This window comes from Polypterus senegalus, chromosome 2 (assembly GCF_016835505.1).
Source record: "Polypterus senegalus isolate Bchr_013 chromosome 2, ASM1683550v1, whole genome shotgun sequence".
Lineage (NCBI taxonomy): Eukaryota > Metazoa > Chordata > Cladistia > Polypteriformes > Polypteridae > Polypterus > Polypterus senegalus.
The window spans coordinates 318,755,083-318,778,130 of NC_053155.1; the positions used below are offsets into that span (position 1 = coordinate 318,755,083).

The window sequence follows — 23,048 nt, forward strand, 5'->3', positions numbered from 1 at the left end:
AATCTCGAGGTTGAATTTTTGGACGATTACAATGCTTTCTCTATGAGAAAGTAAATCGGACTCAGTGAGGTCTAAAATGTCGAGATTCTTCAAAATCTCGAGGTTGAATTTTTGGACGATTACAATACTTTCCCTACAAGAAAGCAAATCGGACATCTGTGAGGTCTAAAATGTTGAGATTCGTCAAAATCGCGAGGTCAAAATTTTTGGACGATTATAATACTTATATAATAATAATATATTATAATATTATAATATAATACTATAAAAACTGGCAGCAAGCATCGATGGGATGGTGATATTGGCTTATTTGTATACGGTAGTGAAGATACAGAAACAGAGGTTATGTGTAAACGATTAGTGATAAACTTTGATTTCATTAAATATAGTAGTCATTCTTCAGAACAAACTCCAGCTTGGCAGGGGCTCAATAAAAAGCTCACTCCCACCTGGCGCCCCCTAGGGGCAACTCCAGAGAAAAGGAAAGCCCATCCTCTTTCAAGGGGTTTGGTTGCAGACCCAAGCGAGTGGGTGGAAGTGAGCCCAACTACTGTATATTTTGTTGGTAGCTCTCTGCCTTGCCCACCATCTCCGGCCCACCCACCCTCATGAGAGGTGACAGTTCATGTCCCAAGAGTCAATTTGTGTGACTGGGTTCCAGTTTGCCAAGGCCTCTCTTCCTTCGACTGCCTCCCAGATGACATTGCACCCATCCCCTATTCCCCCTGCAGGTGGAGGTACTTAAATGTCTGAGAACCTAAATATAATTTATATGGTTAGTTTATGGTGCTGCATTACTATAATCAGGTTATAGTCCCATAACTGTAAGCTTCCTGGCAGGCTTGTGGTTCAAACAAGAATCACCCCAAGTGAAATTTGCTTGTAGTGCTGTTAAAAGATTCAAAGAAAAAACAAAATGCAACCTGAGGAGATTGCCTGGTCACTCCACCCACACACCAGTCCTGATACCTCCAAATCCCAATCTTCAAGCTGAATGAAGCGTCAGTCCCGTAGCTAACATGGCGCCCCAAGGAGGTGCAGGTGACCATCTGACGTCATGATAATGCCTACAACACTTACTTGAATGACAGCAGCTTCTTCATGGCCTGCCCGACATAACACATCATGACACTTTACTCGCCCACCACTGTCATACATTTCACACATTTTCCTTTATCTGGAGTTCCATGGTCGGTTTCTTCAGTACAACTACGTGTCCAGCTCACTAATTGTGTTTTCTTTATTGGCATATAATATTTCAGGCTCTTCCAAAACTTGGAGTCTGGATCAACGGATGTTGAGTCTTTCCAGTTGATGATGGGTAGAACCTTCAGCGCCCGCTGCACGATGTCAGGTAGGCCGTCAGTTTGAGGAAGCGAGGTGAACTTGATCAGGATCGGTTTAAATGTCTTATCTTCTAACATATACGTGATGCCTGTCTGCAGTTCAAAGATGTTGGTGCTGCTTATGTAGCGTTGACTGAGGATGTAAATCACTCGGCGGCTCTTCTTCATGGATGAGGTGATGTCTTCAGTGTAAGCTAAACAGTTTCATGGGAAACAGAAGACATTTTTATAAACACACCAGTCAGGTCAAGACAGATGTGTGCAGACAGAAGACTCTCCTAGACAATTATCTGCCACTCAGTTCTTGTCATGTATAGTCCTGCCTTGTCAGTGCAGGAGCCAAGAATCAGGACATGTTAGTGTCCACCGTAAGAGTCATGCCCTTCTCTCCCCTGAAATTTGGCATCGCATTGACACCACTTGAAGTTGGCACTGAAATGTCACCCTGAACACCTGGACTGCAGAAGGTCGCATGAAGGACCAGGGAAAACAAAATGGGTGGACAAGTTGGAAAGTTTAAAGGGGTACAGTGAGAAAGAGTACGCTCCAGGGAAGGAGCTGCCACTGCAATGGAGTCTACTGCTACACAAGGAGCTCTTAATAAATGGAGAGGTGATATATAAGACAGAATGACAGATAATAAAAGGCGCTATATAATGATAGATAGATAGAGAGTGAAAGACACTATATAATAAATAGATAGATAGATAGAGTGAAAGGCACTAGATAATGATAGATAGAGAGTTAAAGGCACTATATAATGATAGATAGATAGAGAGTGAAAGGCACTATATAATGATAGATAGATAGATAGTGAAAGACACTATATAATGATAGATAGAGATAGTGAAAGGCACTGGATAATGATAGATAGATAGATAGATAGATAGAGAGATAGATAGATAGATAGATAGAAGAGTGAAAGACACTATATAATAAATAGATAGATTGATAGATAGATAGAGAGTGAGTGAAAGGCACTATATAATGATAGCTATATAGATATATAGTGAAAGGCAGTATAGATAGATAGACAGATAGATAGTGAAAGGCAGTTGAAAGGCACTATATAATAAATAGATAGATTGATAGATAGACAGAGAGTGAAAGGCACTATATAATGATAAATAGATAGATACATAGTGAAAGGCAATATAGATAGACAGATAGATAGTGAAAGGCACTAGATAATGATAGATAGATAGATAGTGAAAGGCACTATATAATGATAGATAGATAGAGAGTGAAAGGCAGTATATATAGATAGATAGATAGATAGAGAGCGAAAGGCACTATATAATGATAGATAGATAGATAGATAGATAGTGAAAGGCAGTATAGATAGATAGAAAGATAGATAGATAGAGAGTGAAAGACACTATATAATGATAAATAGATAGATAGACAGATAGATGTGAAAGGCGCTATATGATAGATAGATAGATAGATAGATAGAGAGTGAGTGAAAGGCACTATATAATGATAGCTATATAGATATATAGTGAAAGGCAATATAGATAGACAGACAGATAGATAGTGAAAGGCACTAGATAATGATAGATAGATAGAGAGTGAAAGGCAGCATAGATTGATAGATAGATAGATAGATAGATAGAGAGTGAAAGACACTATATAATAAATAGATAGATTGATAGATAGATAGATAGTGAAAGGCACTATATAATGATAGATAGATAGAGAGTGAAAGGCACTATATAATAATAGATAGATAGAGAGTGAAAGGCAGTATAGATAGATAGACAGATAGATAGTGAAAGGCACTAGATAATGATAGATAGAGAGCAAAAGGCACTATATAATGATAGATATATAGATAGAGAGTGAAAGGCAGTATAGATAGATAGATAGATAGATAGATAGATAGATAGATGAAAGGCAGTTTATCCTAGAAATAGACAGACAAACAAAAGATCAGATAAAATGCACTGTGTGAAGGGCACTATATAATAGGCAGACAGATGGAAGTCACTTGATGAACTGCTATCTCCGTACCTCCTCCTGGCAGGACGTCCCTCTCGAGGAGGCACAGCTTGTACCCCCATCTCATCTCTAATAAGTCTGGCAGAAGCTTCAGTGCAAGCACCTCTTCAGAAATCAGATTTTTGTCTTCTTTGTCACAGCTTTCTTCAGAAGAGACGCCTTTAGCAAATGACACAAAGGCATCAAACTCCTTCCCATCTGAAAAGTGATAGAAACACACATTACAAATGGCCGGTGACATTCGGTGATGTCATGATGTGTTGCTGTGCGAAGGCCACTTTCGGCCTCACGTGCTTCACTCTCTGGTATTTACTGTTTCTTGCTTTGTCATTTGTTTGAATTTTTTTCTTTACCATTTTGCAAGACTAATTTTGACCCAGCGGCACATTTGCATTTAGAGCAAGTGGGGTAATTCCCCCATATCCCAGCAGATGGCACAGTGGTGTGTCTGTTGTAAAAATATTTAGGGGTAAACTCGATGAACTTGTCATAATCTATATATATATATATATATATATATATATATATATATATATATATATATATATATACAGTATATATATGCATTTGTTATTATATATGGATAGATAGATACATAAAGCACTATAAAGTCTAGACACATAGATGTGAAAGGCACTATATGGTAGATAAACACATGTGAATGGCATTAAATAAATCAACAGACAGGCATGCCATTATACCAGAGATAATAGATAATTATAAATGGCAATACACAAACTAGATGGAAGTGAAGGGCGTTATATAGTAAATACGAAAGGTCCCCTGTAATACACAAATAGGTGTACAGAAGGCACTATATAAACTAGAGGTTCATGTCAAAGCATACGTTAGACAAACAGTTGGCACAATTCAACATGGCTTCATTCTTTTTAACGTGACTTTCTTGATTGTCTTTCCAAAGATGCCTGTGGGATGCAGGGGTGATGGTTGAACAATTAGTGCCAACCATGCAAGGCGCTATAAAAATAAAGGCTGGGCTACAGTTATTTTGAAGAGCCCTGTAAAGTGCTTTGTAATGGACTACAAGCTGCTTTCAGATTTTGTGGAAAGACGACTGTGATGGTGCAGACTGTGAAAGACGCTGTATGACATAAACAGTGCTCAAGTCTCCATACTGTTCCTTGTTTAATAAAATACAGTAAGTGGAATTAGGACTACATGATATTACTGTAATACAGTACAGTGACTGGCGCTTTATTAAACACATGTGGATTGATTTGTAATCTTATTAGTTGCTCAGCAGACATTTGTTTTTATCAATGCTTACCATAAGAGGTGATGAGGTACATAAAGATGGACTCCATGTTGCTGTTTTTATGGTGTTAACCGTGGAGGGCACTATATCTTATAACGACCCGATGGACTTCATTCTGTGACGTTTGCTCTGTTGCTCGTTTAACGAATGGTAAGTGAAGTTGGAGTGGCCTTTGTGCCGTTCACAGAAGCTCCCGTTGCCATCTCATTTCCCTTGAACGACGCCCGCCACAAGGATGTGGCTGGTGCAAATGCCACATCCTGATACGATCTCTGAGTTTACCCTCCACTTTCATAGCCTTTTACAAGAATCTGCCGTTTTTCTGGCTTTACTCATCATGCAAAACATCTTTTTTTTTCCGAGCACCAACTATTAATAGGAAGTCTGACCTGAGTGAGAAAAAGAGTGGCATAAAAATAAAACAAAAGGGTGCCATAAAAGTCCGCAGTTCAACATAAAGGGAACTCCACACATTTGCATGCCTTTGATGTGGCCGCCTTTTTCTGTCTCCCTCGGCTTCTCGCTGGAGGTGACGGTTATTCAGTTACAGAAAACCACCTGAAGGGCACGGCAGGCAGCAAGCGAGTGGCTGCTTTGGAGTTTCTCTCATTTCTGTGAAAGTGACCACCTATGAGAAGCGACTGCCTCCACAGTTCCTGCGTTTTATTATTTTTTTTTTTGTAATAAATAAGTGACTTTGTCACACACACACACACACACACACCAATGCAACTTGTTGTGAAAGTTCAACCAGCGAAAACAAGAATAAAAAAACACATCAAGGCAGCAGGTGGAAACGGCACAACAGTCAGAAAGAGGAGTGGAGTCGGCACTCTGACAACGCTGGCCTTTTAAAAAGGACCATCTGGTTTCTTCACGGCTGGACCCGTTGTCTGCCTCACACCATTCATCTGGGCTCATTGGCAAACGCCATCTGCCACACTTCCTACAGCTCCATGAGAAGATCCAAACTCGGCGGCGGCCACACACACCAGTCTATGGACTCGAGCACAGGAGAGCCCCATCTAAAGTGCTTCCTATACAGGGGCAAGTTAAAGTCTGTGAACGCTTTGGACTGCTCAGCTTTTAGAACATTAGAAGACTCCGGACGAGAACAGGCCATTCAGCCCAACAAAGCTCGCTAGTCCTCTCCACTGATTTCTTCCAAAAAAATATCAAGTCAAGTTTTGAAAGTCCCTAAAGTCTTACTGTCCACCACCCAGGACTCCAGATGAGGCCTCACCAGTGTGTTATAAAGCTTGAGAAGAACCTCCTGTGACTTGTACTCCACACATCAAGGCGCTATATAACATGACAGTCTGTTAGCCTTCTTAATGGAACAGTCAGGAAGTCGATAGGTTAGAGTCCACTGTGACTCCTAAACACTTCTTGTAAGGTGGACTCTTGATTTTCAGACCCCCATTGTGTATTCAGACCTCACATTTTTACTTCCTTTGTGTAATTCTTTACATTTACTGACATTAAATTTCAAATGCCACAAATCTGCCCAAGCCTGTCTGCTATCCAAGTCCCTCTGTGATGATATAACGGGTTCCAAATTATCTGCTAATCCACCTATCTTGGTATCATCTGCAAACTTAACCAGCTTGTTCTTTATATTCCAATTCCTGTTCTAAATCATTTATATATATATTAAAAAAAGCAGCGGCTCTGCTGGCCACCACTGTTAACATCGGCCAGTTCTGATGAGGTTCCTCACACCATCACCCTCTGCTTCCTGTGTCTGAGCCAATTCTGCACCCATCTAAAAACATCACCCTGAACTCCCACTTCTTTTAACTTGATGCCCAACCTCTCATGTGGCACCTTATCAAATGCTTTCTGAAAGTCCAGATAAATAATATCATAAGCTCCACTTTGATCGTATCCTTTTGTCGCGTCCTCATAGAATTCCAACATGTTAGTAAAACACGACCTCCCTCTTCTGACCCCATGCTGACTGTCCTGTCCTTGCTATGTGTTGCTCAATCTTATCCTTAATAATTCCTTCCATTAATTTTCCTGTGATGCTTCATGTTAAGCTTACTGGCCTATAGTTGCTCTGATCTGCCCTGTCACCCTTTTTATATAATGGGATGATATTTGCCATTTTCCAGTCCTTCGGAATCTCTCCAGTGCACAGTGACTTCCTAAACATATGTATCAGTGGTTTATATCTGTACTCACTAGCCTCCTTAAGAACACAAGGATAAATATTATCTGGTCCTGGTGATTTGTTTGATTTCATCTTATTTAATCTGAGCAGCACTTCTCCCTCTAATTTCCAAATCCCTCAGTACCTCCTTAGTAGTCCCTGTTACTGCTCTGAGGTTATCCACTTGCTCACTTGTGAACACCTCAGAAAAATGTAAGTTTAGGGTATCTGCTATTTCACTCTCTGTATCTTTTAATTCCCCTTTACTATTCCTGATGAACTTGACCTCCTCCTTGACTGTTCTTTTACTACTAAAATACTGAAAGAATCTCTTATAGTCGTCTTTCGCCTTATCTGCTCTATTCCTCTCCAACTGTCTTTTAGCCTCCCTGATATCCTTCTTAATGGTTGCCCTCATGTTCTCATACGCGCTACGATTCTCTTTGTACTCATTAGTCTTATATGCCTTATACAGCAGTTTTTTCCTTTGCAACTTCTTTTTTAAATCTTTATTAATCCATCGTGGAGTTTTTCTTAGTTTCCTATTAATTCCAAATTTAGGTCTGTATCTGTCCTGCATTACATGTCAAACATTTTTAAACCTGTTCCACTGCTCCTCGACTGTCTCCACATTTAAAAGCTTATCCCAGTCTATCCTACTTAGACTTTGTCGTATCTGCTCAAAATTAGCCCTACCAAAGTTCAACTTAACAATTTTAGTCTTTGCTTCTGTAGTCTTACAAAATACTGAGAATTGTATTACATTCTGGCCACGTGACCCTAGTGGTTCAATCACCTCTACAGCCTCAATTCTACCGATTGAAGCGAACCTGGGTCTCCTAACTACGAGGCAGCAGCGCTACCCACTGTGCCACCGTGCCGCCCACTTTGACTCCAACTATTCAATTTATTGTACCACTGACTCCAACTCCAGCTCCACAATTTATTGTACCACCAACTTCGACTTTTCATTTTGTCATACCACCAACTCTGACTCTAACTCCTCAACTGATTGTCCCACTGATTCTGAATTTTCAATTTATTGTACCACAGACTCAGACTCTATTATTAATCATACCACTGATTTTGACGTCATCTCCTCAATTTATCATACCAACCACTCTGACTCCTCAACTTATTGTACCACCAACTCTGACTCAATTTATTGTACCTCAGACTCCAACTTTGCAATTTATTGTAACATCAACTTCTCAATTGATCATACCACTGACTATGACTCCGTCTCTTCAATTTATTCTACCACCGACTCAGACTCCTCAATTTGTCATACTATCAATTATGACTCTGATGCTTCAATTTACTGTACCACTAACTCAGGCTTCGACTCAGACTTCGTAATTAATCATACCACCGATTTCGACTTCATCTCCTCAATTTATTGTACCACCAACTATGACTCCAGCTTCTGAGGCAGATGGCTGGAGGTCCTGCCCAGTCAGGTCGCCTGGAGGGACCGGGGGAGGAACAATACCTTCCCCGGGCCACAAGAGGGCAGCTGCCCTGGTCTACGTGGGGACGATGGGAGCAGAGTTTGGAAGCTCATCCCAGTTGGGGCCCATGGTCACCGCCAGGGGGTGTTATGGACAGTTATGGAGCCCTAGAACGCAGCACTTCCATCACACCAGGAAGTGCTAACGGAAAAAGAATCCAGGTATACCCGGAGTGCTTCTGGGTGCAAGAGTAGCACTTCTGCCACACCAGGAAGTGATGTTGGGAGAAGATCAAGAAGCACCTGGAGTACATCTGGGGGGAAGTATAAAAGAGGCTGCCTGACTCCAGCAAGGTAGCCGGAGTTGGGTGGAAGTGGACGAGAGCTTGCCTGGAAGGAGTTAAGAGGCAATAGAGAAGAAAAGAGTCTAAAGGACCGAGTTGGTGGTTGGTGCACGTATCGTTGATGTTATTTTGAGTTGCACTAATAAACATTGTGTTTTATGACATTCTGTGTCTGCCTGTGTGTCGGGTACGAGCATTTTCCACACTACTCAATTTATCGTACCACTGACTCTGATGTCTCAACTTGTCAGACCACCAACTCTAACTCCTAAATTTATTGTACCATCAACTAGGACTCCAACTACTTAATTGATCATATCACCGACTTCAACTTTTCAATTCGTTGTACTATCAATTATGACTCTGATGCTTCAATTTACTGTACCAGTAACTCCAACTGCAACTTCTCAATTTATTGTACCACCAACTCCGACTCCTCAATTTATCGTACCACCGACTTCATCTTATTGTACCACGACTCCGACTTTCAATTTGTCATACCACTGACTCTGACACCTTCAATTGATTGAGCGACTGACTCCGACTTCTCAATTCATTGTAAAACCAACTTTGACTCTGATTGTGCAATTTATTATACCACCAATTCTTACTTCTAAATTTGACATACCACCAACTCAGACTCCTCAATTTATTGTACCACAGACTCAGACTCTGTAAATGATCATACCACCAACTCCGATTCCATCTCCTCAATTTATTGTACCACCGACTTTAACTCTGACTCCAATTCTTCAATTTATTGTACCACAACTCCAACTCCAGCTCCTCAATTTATTGTACAACCAACTTCTGTATGACTCTGATACCTGAACTTATCGTATCTTTGACTGCAACTCTGACTTCTTACTTTGTTGTACCACCAACTACTGCATGACTCCGATACCTCAACTTATCGTTCCAAAGACTTCAAGTCTGACTCTGACTTCTCAATTTATCATAACACCGACTTCAACTTATTGTACCACGACTCTGACTTTCAATTTATTATACCACCGACTCTGACTCCTTAATTGATTGAGGCACTGACTCCGACTTCACAATTTGTTGTACCACCAACTCTGACTCTGATTGTGCAATTTATTGTATCATCAACTCTTACTTCTCAATTTACCATACCACCAACTCAGACTCCTCAATATATTGTACCACAGACTCAGACTTCGACTCTGACTCTGTAATTGATCATACCACCGACTCCAATTCCATCTCCTGAACTTATTGTACCACCAACTCTGACTCAATTTATTGTACCTCCGACTCCAACTTTACAATTTATCGCACCATCAACTCTGACTCCGACTTCTCAATTGATCATACCACTGACTCAGACTCTCTTCAATTTATTGCACCACAGACTCCGAATCTTTAACTTATTCTACCACCACCGATGACTCCGATGCCTCAATTTATTGTACCACTGACTCCAACTCTGTCTCTTCAATTTATTGTACCACTAACTCCAACTCTGTCTCTTCAATTTATTGTACCCCTGACTCTGACTCCTCAATTTGTCATACTATCAATTATAACTCTGAAGCTTCATTTTATTGTACCACTGACTCCAACTTCTCAATTTATTGTACCACCAACTCCGACTCCATTTCCAACTCAATTAGTCATACCATCAACTCTGACTCTGACTCCTCAATTGATCATTTCACTGACTCAGTCTCCATCTCTTCAATTTATCGTACCACCGACTCCAAATCCTCAATTTATTGTATCACCAACTATGACTCCAACTACTCAGTTTATTGTACAACGACTCTGACTTTGTAATTTATTGTACCACTAACTCCAACTCGTCAGTTTGATGTACTATCAATTATGACTCTGAAGCTTGAATTTATTGTACCACTGACTCCAACTTCTCAATTTATTGTACCACTGACCCCTACTCTGACTCTGCAATTTATTGTACCACAGACTCAGACTCTATAATTAATCATACCACTGATTTTGACTTCATCACCTCAATTTATCATACCAACCACTCTGACTCCTCAACTTATTGTACCACCAACTCTGACTCAATTTATTGTACCTCAGACTCCAACTTTGCAATTTATTGCAACATCAACTTCTCAATTGATCATACCACTGACTCAGTCTCCATCTCTTCAATTTATCGTACCACCGACTCCAAATCCTTAATTTATTGTACCACCAACTATGACTCCAACTACTCAGTTTATCATACCACCGACTCTGACTTCTCGATTTGCCGTACCACCAACTCTGACTCCAACTCCTCAATTTATTGTACAACGACTCTGACTTTGTAATTTATTGTACCACTAACTCCAACTCGTCAGTTTGATGTACTATCAATTATGACTCTGAAACTTGAATTTATTGTACCACTGACTCCAACTTCTCAATTTATTGTACCACGACTCTGACTTTTTAATTGATCATACCACTGACTGACTCCGTCTCCTCAATTTATTGCACCTTCCGACTCCTCAATTTGTCATACTATCAGTTATGACTCTGATGCTTCAATTTCTTGCACCACCAACTCCGACTCTTTTTATACCTTCTAGGGATGAAGGTGCACTGCCATTGATTTCAGCCTCTGGAGCATAAATGAGGCAATCGACCGATCTGCTCCCATCTATAAATGAATGCACGGGTAGCCAGTCACCCCATCAGCCCCTAAAGGTGCTCGGCCACACTACCACGCACATCCACAACTCCTCCAAAGTCTGAGCACATCTTTATCTATTTAAATACTATGCATTGCTACGGACCTCTATTTTATCACACTTCCCACCAGTTGAATGGGTCGGGTGCATAGTAAGACTAACCCACTGCAACTGGTGGCTCCGGTTCATGGTACGACCCACTCCAGTGCAATAAAAATCACTAAAAGCACAATCAAAGCACTAAAAATACCCCACAATAAAACCATCCCTAGTCCCCCTTTTTAAAACCAGGACACTAAAAGAAGAAAAAGAAATGTAAATGAGTAAAAAAAAAAAATCAATCAATAAATGAATAGTCCTTTAAAAGTTCAGTTCCTCTAAAGTCCTTCCATTCTTCTTCCAGGTTTGCGTACCTGATTCAGTTGCCAGTTCCTTTTGCTGTTACTCATATATCTTCATTCCCCACTGTCTCATCCCACCGCTGACACCAAATGTGACAGTCCAGGTTGGTTTCATGGTCCTTGGCAACACTTGAACCCAGACTGTACATTCTGTATCCAGTATGTTGAAATATGAAGGGTGACCAGTCAGAGAATGAGAAAGTACAATGAGCAGGATCCACTCAGGGAACGTCCATGTAATAAGCATAAAAAAATCATAGTACGATTTTTAAAAAAATGTGTTTTTACGCAACCACATTACAATGCTGAGGCTATGTTTTCAGAAGCATATGGCTCTGGGGAGGATTTTCAAAAGTCTTCATTTTTTAGCGGTTGAAAACTCCAGGGTATTGTGGACGAAGGTGAAAGTGGACACTAATGTCTGTGTATTTAAACGAAAATGTAGTCATGTGGACGGGGTGTAAGGAAATGTGTGATGGAGTGTCTGTTTTGTCATAGTAGGGTTCTAAGGTGACTCTATTTTCCCTTTTAAAATGATTACGTGGCCCCAAATCCTTTTCTCTTACAACACTGTCGACATTGACTGCTGTTGTAATTCAATTCTTCCTGCTTTCTATACTCCTGTAATACCTGGAAACTAAATAAGAATACCAGAAGAGATGGCAGAGAAACTTACACATTTACTCATGCATTATAGATGATACACATAAAACAGAAGAGTACGAGTGTTGGTACTGCGACCACTAGAGGGTGTTGTAGAGTGCCAAACCACTGCCCAGACACAAGTCTCATTATAATAAACAGGGTTATTCTTGCAAATACCGTTCAAAATGGCTTAACCAGTGGCATAAACACAACACTTCTTCTTCACTCTGTTTCTCTCGTTCTTTTCCTTCCACTCAACTCAGGTGAGTTTTGTCTGTTCTCCATATCCGACTCTTGGATGAGGACAGGTGGTTTCTTTTATTTTGGACCCAGGTGTACTTCTGCTGCCAGGGCACACCCTATTGGAAGCGCAACGGAAATCCTACAAAAGTAAGGATCATTGATCCAAGCAGCTCCCCCGGGTGGCCTCCACAGAACCCAACAGGGCTGACTCCCAGAACTACAGGTCCCAGCATGCCCTCCTGGTGTCCATGTGCAAATCCTGACCCAGGGATGCTGCCATCTAGCATATTGGGGGTGCTTGTAGTCCTGACAGGTTCTCCACCAGAATCCCCATCCTTCTGCCACACTAGCCTCCTGGCCGGGTATTGTTCTTTGGTCCAACTTTGCCAGGATGCCAGCATGCCCACTTCTGCACTGGCTATTTTCTGCCATCACGCAGGTTAAGGGAACACCCTGCCATTCTTTCTGCCCATTTGCCACCTTCAAGCCAGGTTAGGGCAAGGGAGCCCATCCCGGCAGAGATAACAGTCTCTGCATGCCATCCATTATAGTACAATAATACAACCTAATAATAATATTAATAATAATAATGAATTGTATTTACTGTATATAGTGCCTTTCCCATGCTCAAGGTGCTACATAAATATAATAGGCTGTCAGGTGGCTCTCTGTCTTGCGTTGCGTTGAATTAGTCTCTAGTTTCTTTGTCACCCTGTGTTTATGTCAGTTCAGCTTCCTTGGCAAACATCCCAAGCCAATTGGCTGACTCTCCCTGTTTAGGCATAACTGAGCCTCAATTTCAACCCATACTCATATTTATAAATCCTAAACCCAATAGGCTCAAAAAGTCACCCTGTTCCTTTTACTTCATGGCTGACCTTGTGAAACCGATAACAAGTAAATCGATTTCAAAGCTTTCAACCTTCAGCCCAATTGTCAGCCTGTTAAATGGCTACCTGTATTCCCGCAGGATAGCTGGTGTAACAGACCCTGTTGGGATGCCCACACAATGGAAGGATGGGGAAAGGCAACCTCTTTGGGACACTACTTCCCCCAAGACGTTAGATGGCAGCTTCCCTGCAGTGTAGCGGTGCCCTAGATTCCTGCAGGGCACCATGGGACATGTAGTTTAGTGCCACCAGGGGATGCTGCAAGAGAACCTGGAGAGTCATGTCTCACCCATAGCCCGGAAGTGCTGCCAAGTCACGGAAGTACTTCCAGGATGAAGAAAACTGAAGTTCTCCATCTGACCCAGAAGTGCTAGCAAGTCATGTGGACGGAAGAACAGAAGCACTTCCGGGTCAGAGACTATATAAAGGAAACCCAGCAAGCGAGCCCGAGTCGGGTGGAGGTGTAGGACAGAGCTTGCTGGGAGGTGTGGTGGAGGAAAGAAAGAATTGTATTGTGATATTTAGTAATTATTTGCCTTTTTATTTGTGGCTGTGGTGTTTGTGGGCACTTTAAAGAACAAGAAAAAGAAATGAAATAACTTCTTGGTGTTTTAGCCTGTGTTCTGCATCTGTCTGTTGGGGTTAAAAGGGGCAACAGCGACCCCTAGCGTCCACACATTTACAATGGATGGAGTTAGTAGATGAATGGGTGTTCCATCCATCCATTATCCAACCTGCTATATCCTAACTATAGGGTCACGGGGGTCTGCCGGAGCCAATCCCAGCCAACACAGGGCACAAGGCAGGAAACAAACCCCAGGCAGGACGCCAACCCACCGCAGATTGGTGTTTCAGTTAATCAGCAAAAGGATGGATGGAACCCTTGATCAGTTGGTGAATGAATGGATGGATGGATCATTTAATCAGTTGTTGAATGGATGAAAAATGAAAGGATTAATCAGCTGATTGGGATGGATGGATCAGGTGATCCATAGATGGTTGTGCTGATCCACTGTCGGGGGGGTCTCCTGTTTACGGTCAGTGTCTGCCTTTTGTCCTGCAAATTTAAAAAAATAAGGTGCAGAATATTGATGGGTGGACGGAGACACAGATGAGCAGATGGGTGGGTGGATGAGAGACGGATCAACAAATGGACCAAAAATAGTGGATCTTTGTCTTCTCTCTACACCCAGCAAGCAAACCAGAGTCGGGTGGAGGTGGACAAAGCTTGCTGGGAGGTGTGGAGTAGATAGAGAAGAAAGAGAAAAATATTGTGTTTGTTAATTTGATTGTCTATTGGTGGTTGTGGTGCTTGGAGGGCTTTACCCAGTGCCCTGTGTGTCTGTCTGTTGGGTTTAAAGGCCAACAGGGACCCCTAGCTTACACACTGGATAGTCAATTCCTGCTTTATAACTGGTTTTCCCTAAGATTTCATCTATACTAGTATTTCTAAAGTGTTTCTTTAGTTTTCAAATGACATATTTTTATCGTGTTTTATTACACCACCCACATGACATCCCATTACTCTCTGGGCTTTGCACTGTTAACTTCTTCTCTTTCAACCAGCACTTAACGGACCAGAGTTGCAGGTGAAGATGAGACAAGAGGACAGTCGGTAAAACTGCAAGTCCCACTTACCTCCAACAGTTTCATCCCTCCTGAAATAACTTCGAAAGAGCAGCACGATTTCGATCCAATAGAAACGAAAAGAGGCCGAGCCCACAAAGACCGAAAAAGCCATTACGACGATGACGATCAGCGTGATGGTCAGCACCGGTTCGCTCACTGCAAGAGAAGAAGAGGGAAAAAATATCATTGAGACTTGAGATAAGAAACAGCAGCCGAATTCGAGCTAATTAATGGGTAGATGAACAGATGAATGAATGAATTGGTACAGGGCAGGCATAACGTTGCTGTTCACGTCAACCTTCACAGATCTGTTGTGGGGTGTGAGTGCTTGTGTGCGTTCACTCCTCTCTCTTCATCGTCCAGCATATGCTTATGATGATATAAGTTAGTGTCCTGACTCGGCAGGAAAACTTGAGTTAAACCGGGAGATGAGTGCAAAAGGCAACAGAAACAAGAATAAAATAACACGATGGAAACCCAGATGAGAAGCAAAACTCACAGTCAAAATTCGCACAAGATATGAAAATAAACCCCAAAGAGAATGCAAAAGAGGTTTTGAAGGATCTATCCGTAGATCGGATTAAGTGCAGTGCAACGCTGACCTTTCATCCCATCAGCTGATGAATTCGAGGTCACAACCCTAGAGACCACATCCTCATTAACATGGCAAAATGGGTTCCATAATAGGAAAAGGCAATAAGACCCCAAAATTCAGCCCTGATCATGACAGTCAGGGGTCCCAGTGTGCACCAGGGTCAGGTCAGGGCGTAGGTGTACATTGTACGGCACTAATCACGGGGCAATTGACTGGTGAAGACGCGGTCAGCCCATCAAGGGATGGTAATTAATGTGGCTATGTCCGCTCAGGGACAAATGAGAAGGGAAGAAAAGAAAGCGGCAGAGACTGAGATGGAGGTTAAAGTGAATGAATGAAAAGTACAAGACACAAAACAAAGCAGCTGATTGACCCCATTGTGTCTGCTGACCTCCAACGCGCGATCAGCCAAACTCCTCAATCAACCTTGGAGCGGTGCGTACACATTCAAACATACGCCTGTGTCCGCTCACTCGGACCTAATTTAATTTGTTTAAAACGAGCAGAGCCATGAAAGTCTGTCATCACAAGTCCCTCAGACTTCCCTTGATTTTGGTTAGTTGATTCTTGACCTTTAAAGGTTTAATTTCAGAAATATCATTAAAAAAAACTTCAACACAGCACCACCAATCACTTCCAGCTCGTTATTCATCTGTAAAAAAATCAGCAGGTGACTTCATTTAATCTAAAGTGTTAGGGGTTTTGTGACAAAGTGCCTCACCATATTTTGTGCCCTCCATAATGTTTGGGACAAAGACACATTTTTCCTTAATGTCCCCAGTTTACAATTACACATGAAACAATTCAGACATTGGGATTAACACTAGAATAACCAAAGCTTATGAAAAAACTTGTAAACTCAGCCCACCTTAAATCCATTTGCACCTCTCCGTCAGCGTCTTTTGTCTTGTAAATGTGTCGATAAACCCAACTAGCCTGCTATCCCATCCTCCCACCGCCACAGAAACCTCTCCCAGCTCAAGCCTTATTATTCAGGGAGTGAGGTACCTAGAGCTGTATAGGCTAAGAAATATCTTGCTATTTGGAACACATGCCTTTCATGTGTGTTCCGTATCTACAAAGATCTATGTAAGTGTAGGATGACAGGAAATGTTGAACACGTTTATCATGTTTTAGTACTAACACAAAATTTTGACATGAAGTGTATAATGGTGAAGACTGAAGTCCAAATATCAAATAAACACTTTCACAAAAGGTACAAATATAACAGAACAAGTGCGCGTTTAGTCAAGAATATGACTGCAGAAAAAGAAATCAAGATAGTGTGGCTTATTGTTGTGACTTCTTTGGTAGTACAGCAGTAAGAACTGCTGACTCCTATTCAAAGGGTCACCGGTTCGAGCCTGCCTGCATCTCAAAATAAACGTTTTCAGTAGTGAGCTGCTCTTTTTGTTACTATTATACAATAAAAACATACATTTGATTTGAGTCTGTAACAGATGGTGTAAATGTATGGCGTGTTTTATATTCAGTTTTATTCTCTCTGTTGCGTTCACGCTCCCCCCGATCTGACACTGTTAGTTTTCTAATAAATACGAGCTATAACAGAGATGAACTCAGATGAGGCTGAGGTTAACTCCAGTGTTAAAGAGCAGACATTTTGGTGCCATAACACTTTGTTTACACAGTCCCCGTATTTCAGGGTCACCAAAATTGGTGTCCCAGCTGTTTGTGATTTCTCAGGTGGGTTTCATGGTTTCATAACATACCTCGGCTTGCTTCTACCCGTACCCTGTCTGTCTGTCTGTCTCCACATGCCAATCTCGGAAATAAACGTCAGCTTTCTTCTCAGTCCAACCCCTCCATTCCCATCAACACTCGCTATTGCCGTTTTGGAACGAACAAACGTAAAGAGTCAAATATCAAAAATGTGAACATATTCGTGACCATCTACCTTGAAATGGCATAAAACGACACATGCTGATATTGATGATCTCCGTTTTTTCAAAGTTTTGTGAAAATGAATAACGGTGACCAGATGACTGTGGTAGTGTAGGTGGGGGCCCCAATGCGCTGCTTTGCCTGGGGGGTCTATAATGCTGTAAAGACGGCCCTGACAGTGGCCCCTCGTATGTGGCCTGCACAACTTTGAGTCCTTCTGGTGGACTTAGATAGATAGATAGATAGATAGATAGATAGATAGATAGATAGATAGATAGATAGATAGATAGATATGAAAGGCGCTATATAATAGATAGATAGATAGATAGATAGATAGATAGATAGATAGATAGATAGATAGATAGATAGATAGATAGATAGATAGATAGATAGGTTTAGGTTGATTTGTCATATATAGGTTAACACAGGATCAACATACAATAAAATGTGTATGACGAGAAAAACAAGTCACTCAGCCTAGATCAAATAACGCTAAAAAATAATTTAAAAAATTACAAGTTAAAAATAGACTAGCTATATAAAATAAAATGTGTACATTTTAAAAGAAGTTATAGAGCAATATGAGTTGAATGAGCAGCAAGTACAAATGACAGTTATTGCACAGATAATGTTTTATATCTGATAGATAGATAGATAGATAGATAGATAGATAGATAGATAGATAGATAGATAGATAGATAGATAGATAGATAGATAGATAGATAGATAGATAGATAGATAGGGAATGCACTAAATAAGAGAAAAGAAAGACAGTATAAAACAGATAAAGAGACAGCTAGGCACAGCAGTATATACAGTACCAGATACAAACTCAGTGAATTACAGGATTATTGGGTGGGCAGAAAGAAACCTTTCTGGGAGTACACGGCAGGAATCCGACCTGAACGAGAGCCCAATGCTGTGTGCCACAGGCCTCATTTATACATGCAGACACACATACAAACACACACTTTGACAATTTATGGTTACCATTTCAATGAATTTATGTCTTTAGGACAAAGGAAAAAAAATGGAATACCCACGGAAAGACGACAGAGACAGAGAGAGAATGTGTAAACCGGCCAGAAATTAAGCCTCCACTGTTCCACCACACCACCCAACAAAATTTACTTGTAGGTTAATTCTAAGTAAAGAACAACTGACAGTCGTTACATGTGGATGATTGGCTCAAATGTGTCCACAGACAGCTCTTCTCACCTTGCTCTCTCTTCATGAGTGTCACAATCCCTGTCGAGTTGCCAACAGAGTTGCCCGCAAAGCAAATGAACTGGGCATTGAAGTGTCTTTCAGTTACTTTGCTGAGCTGGGCCGACAGGATGACGATCCTTTGTTGAATGTCCTCGTTCTCTAATCTGAGAGAGAAATATGCGAGAGAAAAATAGAAAGTAGTGAGCAAACAGCACAAGAAGACTCGGATGAGATGAGGGGTCACTCAGCAATGGTCTCAGTTGGTACACTAATGGCATTAATGTGCTAAATAGAGGACATTTATACACATAGAAGAAAAGGTCCCATCACCTAAAGAGACAGACTGACAGATAGATAGATAGATTAGATGCTTTAGCGTAGTTGGCAAGATTAGATAGATAGATAGATAGATAGATAGATAGATAGATAGATAGATAGATAGATAGATAGATAGATAGAGTGAAAGGCACTATATAATAGATAGATAGATAGATAGATAGATAGATAGATAGATAGATAGATAGATAGATAGATAGATAGATAGATAGATAGATAGATGTGAAAGGCACTATATAACAGATAGACAGATGCAGTATCAGAGATCGATAAACAGGAGAGACACTATATATGTGACAGACGGATGAAAGACAGTAAATAAGAAATTGACAGATAGATGAAAGACAGTTCATAATAAATAGACGGGAAGAAAAGTCAACATTTAAAAACAGACAGATCAAAGACATTATATAAGAAATAAATATACAGTTAGGTAGCCCCTGTAGGGTAGACAGAACACACACATGTGAAAGGCACTATATAACAGACTCATACATAAATCCACTCCTGTATTGAAAAAAGGAAGGTTAGAAATGGCCTGACTGACTGATTGCGCTTCACTCTGTGACCCCCTGGGTAGGACCCCCCCCCCAGTGCAGTACGTCTCAATGTCAAGTCTTTGGCAGCTCCTCATCCTCAGCTCTAGCTGTCTGATCATGCGTGTTACAAGTGCGTCAGTGTGCTGGACATGTACCTGCATTGCTCCTTCTCCAGCTGGATGCTCTCCAATGCTTTTTCTACTACCATCCATTTCATTATTGGATCAAAATTTTTGTCAAAGCCAAATGTGATTTTGCATTCAAGCTGCAGAGGTTTCCCTGTCATAAAAAAAAAAAAAGATATAAAGGTGGGTTCAGCACACGACTCATTGACCCTGTCATCGTAATGTCAGTTCAGTGCACTCTTCACATTTTTTTGGAATGTCTATATATATATATATAAACTGACAGGATATTTTTAAGGTTAAATATAAGACAACCTTCTCTTTTCTGGACCCATTGACGTTTGACGTGACCACCTCTTTATCCTAAGGGTGTAATTTCCTGCACAAAACATGGTCCCAAAAAAAGGGGGTCTAGAGTAGGTTCAGAGTGTCAAGAACAGGGGGGTTCCCCCAAAAGCTCAATGTCTTGCACCCTTGGACATCGAGACACGTTACACGCTATCTCAGGTGTGGTTTTTTTTCTCATATTGGTGACTCAGGAGGTGAGTGATTTCAAAGCGTTTCTTATGAACTCAACTAACCAGACGTTTCATCCTTTTTTCGAAAATGATTTTGAAAAGCAGTTTTTTAAAAAAAATAACTAATCATATTAGGACATAATATTTTTGGCGATCATATAAAAAAATGCAACCCACAAAGAAGGAAGTCATCTCTGTGGTTTTGTCGCAACTGAAATCCTTGTGGTCAGCTCTTTCTCAATCTGCAGATTAGCCAAACTAACGGTTAGAGGTGGCACACAGCCGTGTTGGAGCGCCTGGGTCTGCACATCCGATCCAAAGTGGCAGTTACACCAGGCTTCGGCCTGTGAACCAGCATGGCTCTTTCATCGATAATGCAACATGTAAATATTTTGATATATTTTTATAAAGGGTAGCGCACTGATAGCACTGCTGCCACAAAGTAAGGAGACCAGGGTTCATGCCTTGGGTCCTTCCTGCATGGGGGTTACATGTTCTCTCTGTGGTCACGTGGGGTTCCTCCATGTGTGCCAGTTTTATCTCACAGCCCAAAGAAATGCAGGTTAGGTGGACTGGTGAGGCGAAATTAGGTCGTGTGTGTGTGTTCAACATCTGGTGGACTGATGTCCTGTCATTGTGCCATATCTGGGACCCTCCTCGGTATGGAGGATACTTTGATCTCCACAATTCACAGAGTTCACTCCCAGTTTGACCAAGCCAACACCACAGTCAGGCTCATGTCCCAAGGTGCCATCCAGGTCTCTGGGGTCCTTCCACACTTCTCCCTTTTCCTGAGGTTATCGAGGTGAAAACATCCTGTGTGGTCTCAGGCTATTCTTGTGATTCTAAGGACTTCAGAGCTGTTGCTCTAACTTCATACATCATTAAGACCTGTGACAGATCTGACCCCGACTTCAGAACATCTGGACCCTCTGCAGTTTGCCTGTCAGATACATGTAAGTGTGACGGATGCTCTGATCTCCGTGCTCCACAGAGTCCACTCCCACTTGAACAAAGCCAACACCACAGTCAGCCTCATATCTCAAGGTGCCAGCCAGCTTTGTGGGGTCTTTCCACTCATGTTCTCCCTTTTCCTGAGGTGATCAATGTGTTAAACATCCTGTGTGGTCTCCAGTAAATTCTAAGGACTTCAGATAAGTTGCTCTTACTTCATACATCATGAAGACCTGAAACAGCTCCAAGTCCTGGTTTCAGAACATCTGGACCCTCTGCAGTTTGCTATGACAAACATAGATGTGTGGCACATGCTCTGATCTCCATGTTCCACAAACCCTACTCCCACTTGGACAAAGCTGGCACCACAGTCATCCTCATGTCCCAAGATGCCTGTCAGCTTTGTGGGGTCCTTCTGCTCGTGTTCACCCTTTTCCTGAGGTGATCGAAGTGAAAGCATCCTTTGTGCTCTTAGGGTATTCCTGTGATTGTAAGGACTTCAGATTAGTTGCTCTTACTGCATACATCATGAAGACCTTTGAGAGGCTGGTCCTGTTTTGATTCCTGGTTTCAGAACATCTGGACCCTCTGCAGTTTCACAAACGTGGACGTGTGGCACATTCTCTGATCTCCGTACTCCACAGAGCCCACTGCCACTTGGAGAAAGCCGGCACTGCAGTCAGGCTCATGTCCCAAGGTGCCATCCAGCTCTGTGGGGTCATTCCAAACTTCTCCCTTTTGCTGAGGTTATCGAGGTGAAAACATCCTGTGTGGTCTCAGGCTATTCTTGTGATTCTAAGGACCTCAAAGCTGTTGCTCTAACTTTATACATCATGAAGACCTGTGATAGCTTTGACCCCTGACTTCAGAACATCTGGACCCTCTGCAGTTTGCCTGTTAGACACATGCAAGTGTGACAGATGCTCTGATCTCCATGCTCCACAGAGTCCACTCCCACTTGAACAAAGCCAACACCACAGTCAGCCTCATATCTCAAGGTGCCAGCCAGCTTTCTGGGGTCATTCCGCTCGTGTTCTCTCTTTTCCTGAGGTGATCGAACTGAAAGCATCCTTTGTGGTCTTAGGGTATTCCTGACTTCAGATGAGTTGCTCTTACTTCATACATCATGAACACCTGAAACAGCTCTGACCCCTGGTTTCAGAACATCTGGACCCTCTGCAGTTTGCCTATGACAAACATAGATGTGTGGCACATGCTGTGATCTCCATGTTCCACAGACCCTTCTCCCACTTGGACAAAGCTGGCACCACAGTCAGCCTCATGTCCCAAGGTGCCTGCCAGCTTTGTGGGGTCCTTCCGTTCGTGTTCTCCCTTTTCCTGAGGTGATTGAAGTGAAAGTATCCTTTGTGGTCTTAAGGTATTCCTGCGATTCTAAGGACTTCAGATTAGTTGCTCTTACTGCATACATCATGAAGACCTTTGAGAGGCTGGTCCTGTTTTGACCCCTGGCTTCAGAACATCTGGACCCTCTCCAGTTTGCCTATCACAAACATAGACCTGTGGCACATGCTCTGATCTCCGTACTCCACAGAGCCCATTGCCACTTGGACAAAGCCGGCACTGCAGTCAGGCTCATGTTCTTTGATTTTTTCAGGGTCTTTAACACTATTCTGCCACATCAGCTGGGGAAAAAGCTCAAGGCTTTGACTCTTGGTGGCCCCACAATCTTCTGGATGATGAACCACCTGACCATCAGACAGCAGTTTGTGAGGCTGAAGGACCCTGTGTGCATCAGAAATGGTGGTGTGCAACACTGAAGCATCCTCACGGTCCTGTCCTACCCCGCTTTCTGTTCACCCC

The 23,048-nt window shown here is 41.9% G+C and overlaps 1 protein-coding gene across 2 annotated transcripts in view; it reads right to left on the reverse strand.

Moving 5' to 3' along the window:
* Positions 1 to 203: 203 nt before the first annotated feature.
* LOC120524085 (interleukin-18 receptor accessory protein-like) overlaps positions 204 to 23,048 on the reverse strand; it is a 64,888-nt gene continuing 42,043 nt past the window's right edge. For both annotated transcript variants that reach the window (XM_039745942.1, XM_039745941.1), the window contains exons 5-9: positions 19,786 to 19,909; positions 18,765 to 18,919; positions 15,059 to 15,205; positions 3,360 to 3,545; positions 204 to 1,540 (exon numbers count right to left, since the gene is read on the reverse strand). In XM_039745942.1, the coding sequence (XP_039601876.1) occupies positions 1,134 to 1,540; positions 3,360 to 3,545; positions 15,059 to 15,205; positions 18,765 to 18,919; positions 19,786 to 19,909 (1,019 nt within the window). In that variant the 3' untranslated portion in view covers positions 204 to 1,133. The remainder of the gene's footprint in view (positions 1,541 to 3,359; positions 3,546 to 15,058; positions 15,206 to 18,764; positions 18,920 to 19,785; positions 19,910 to 23,048) is intronic.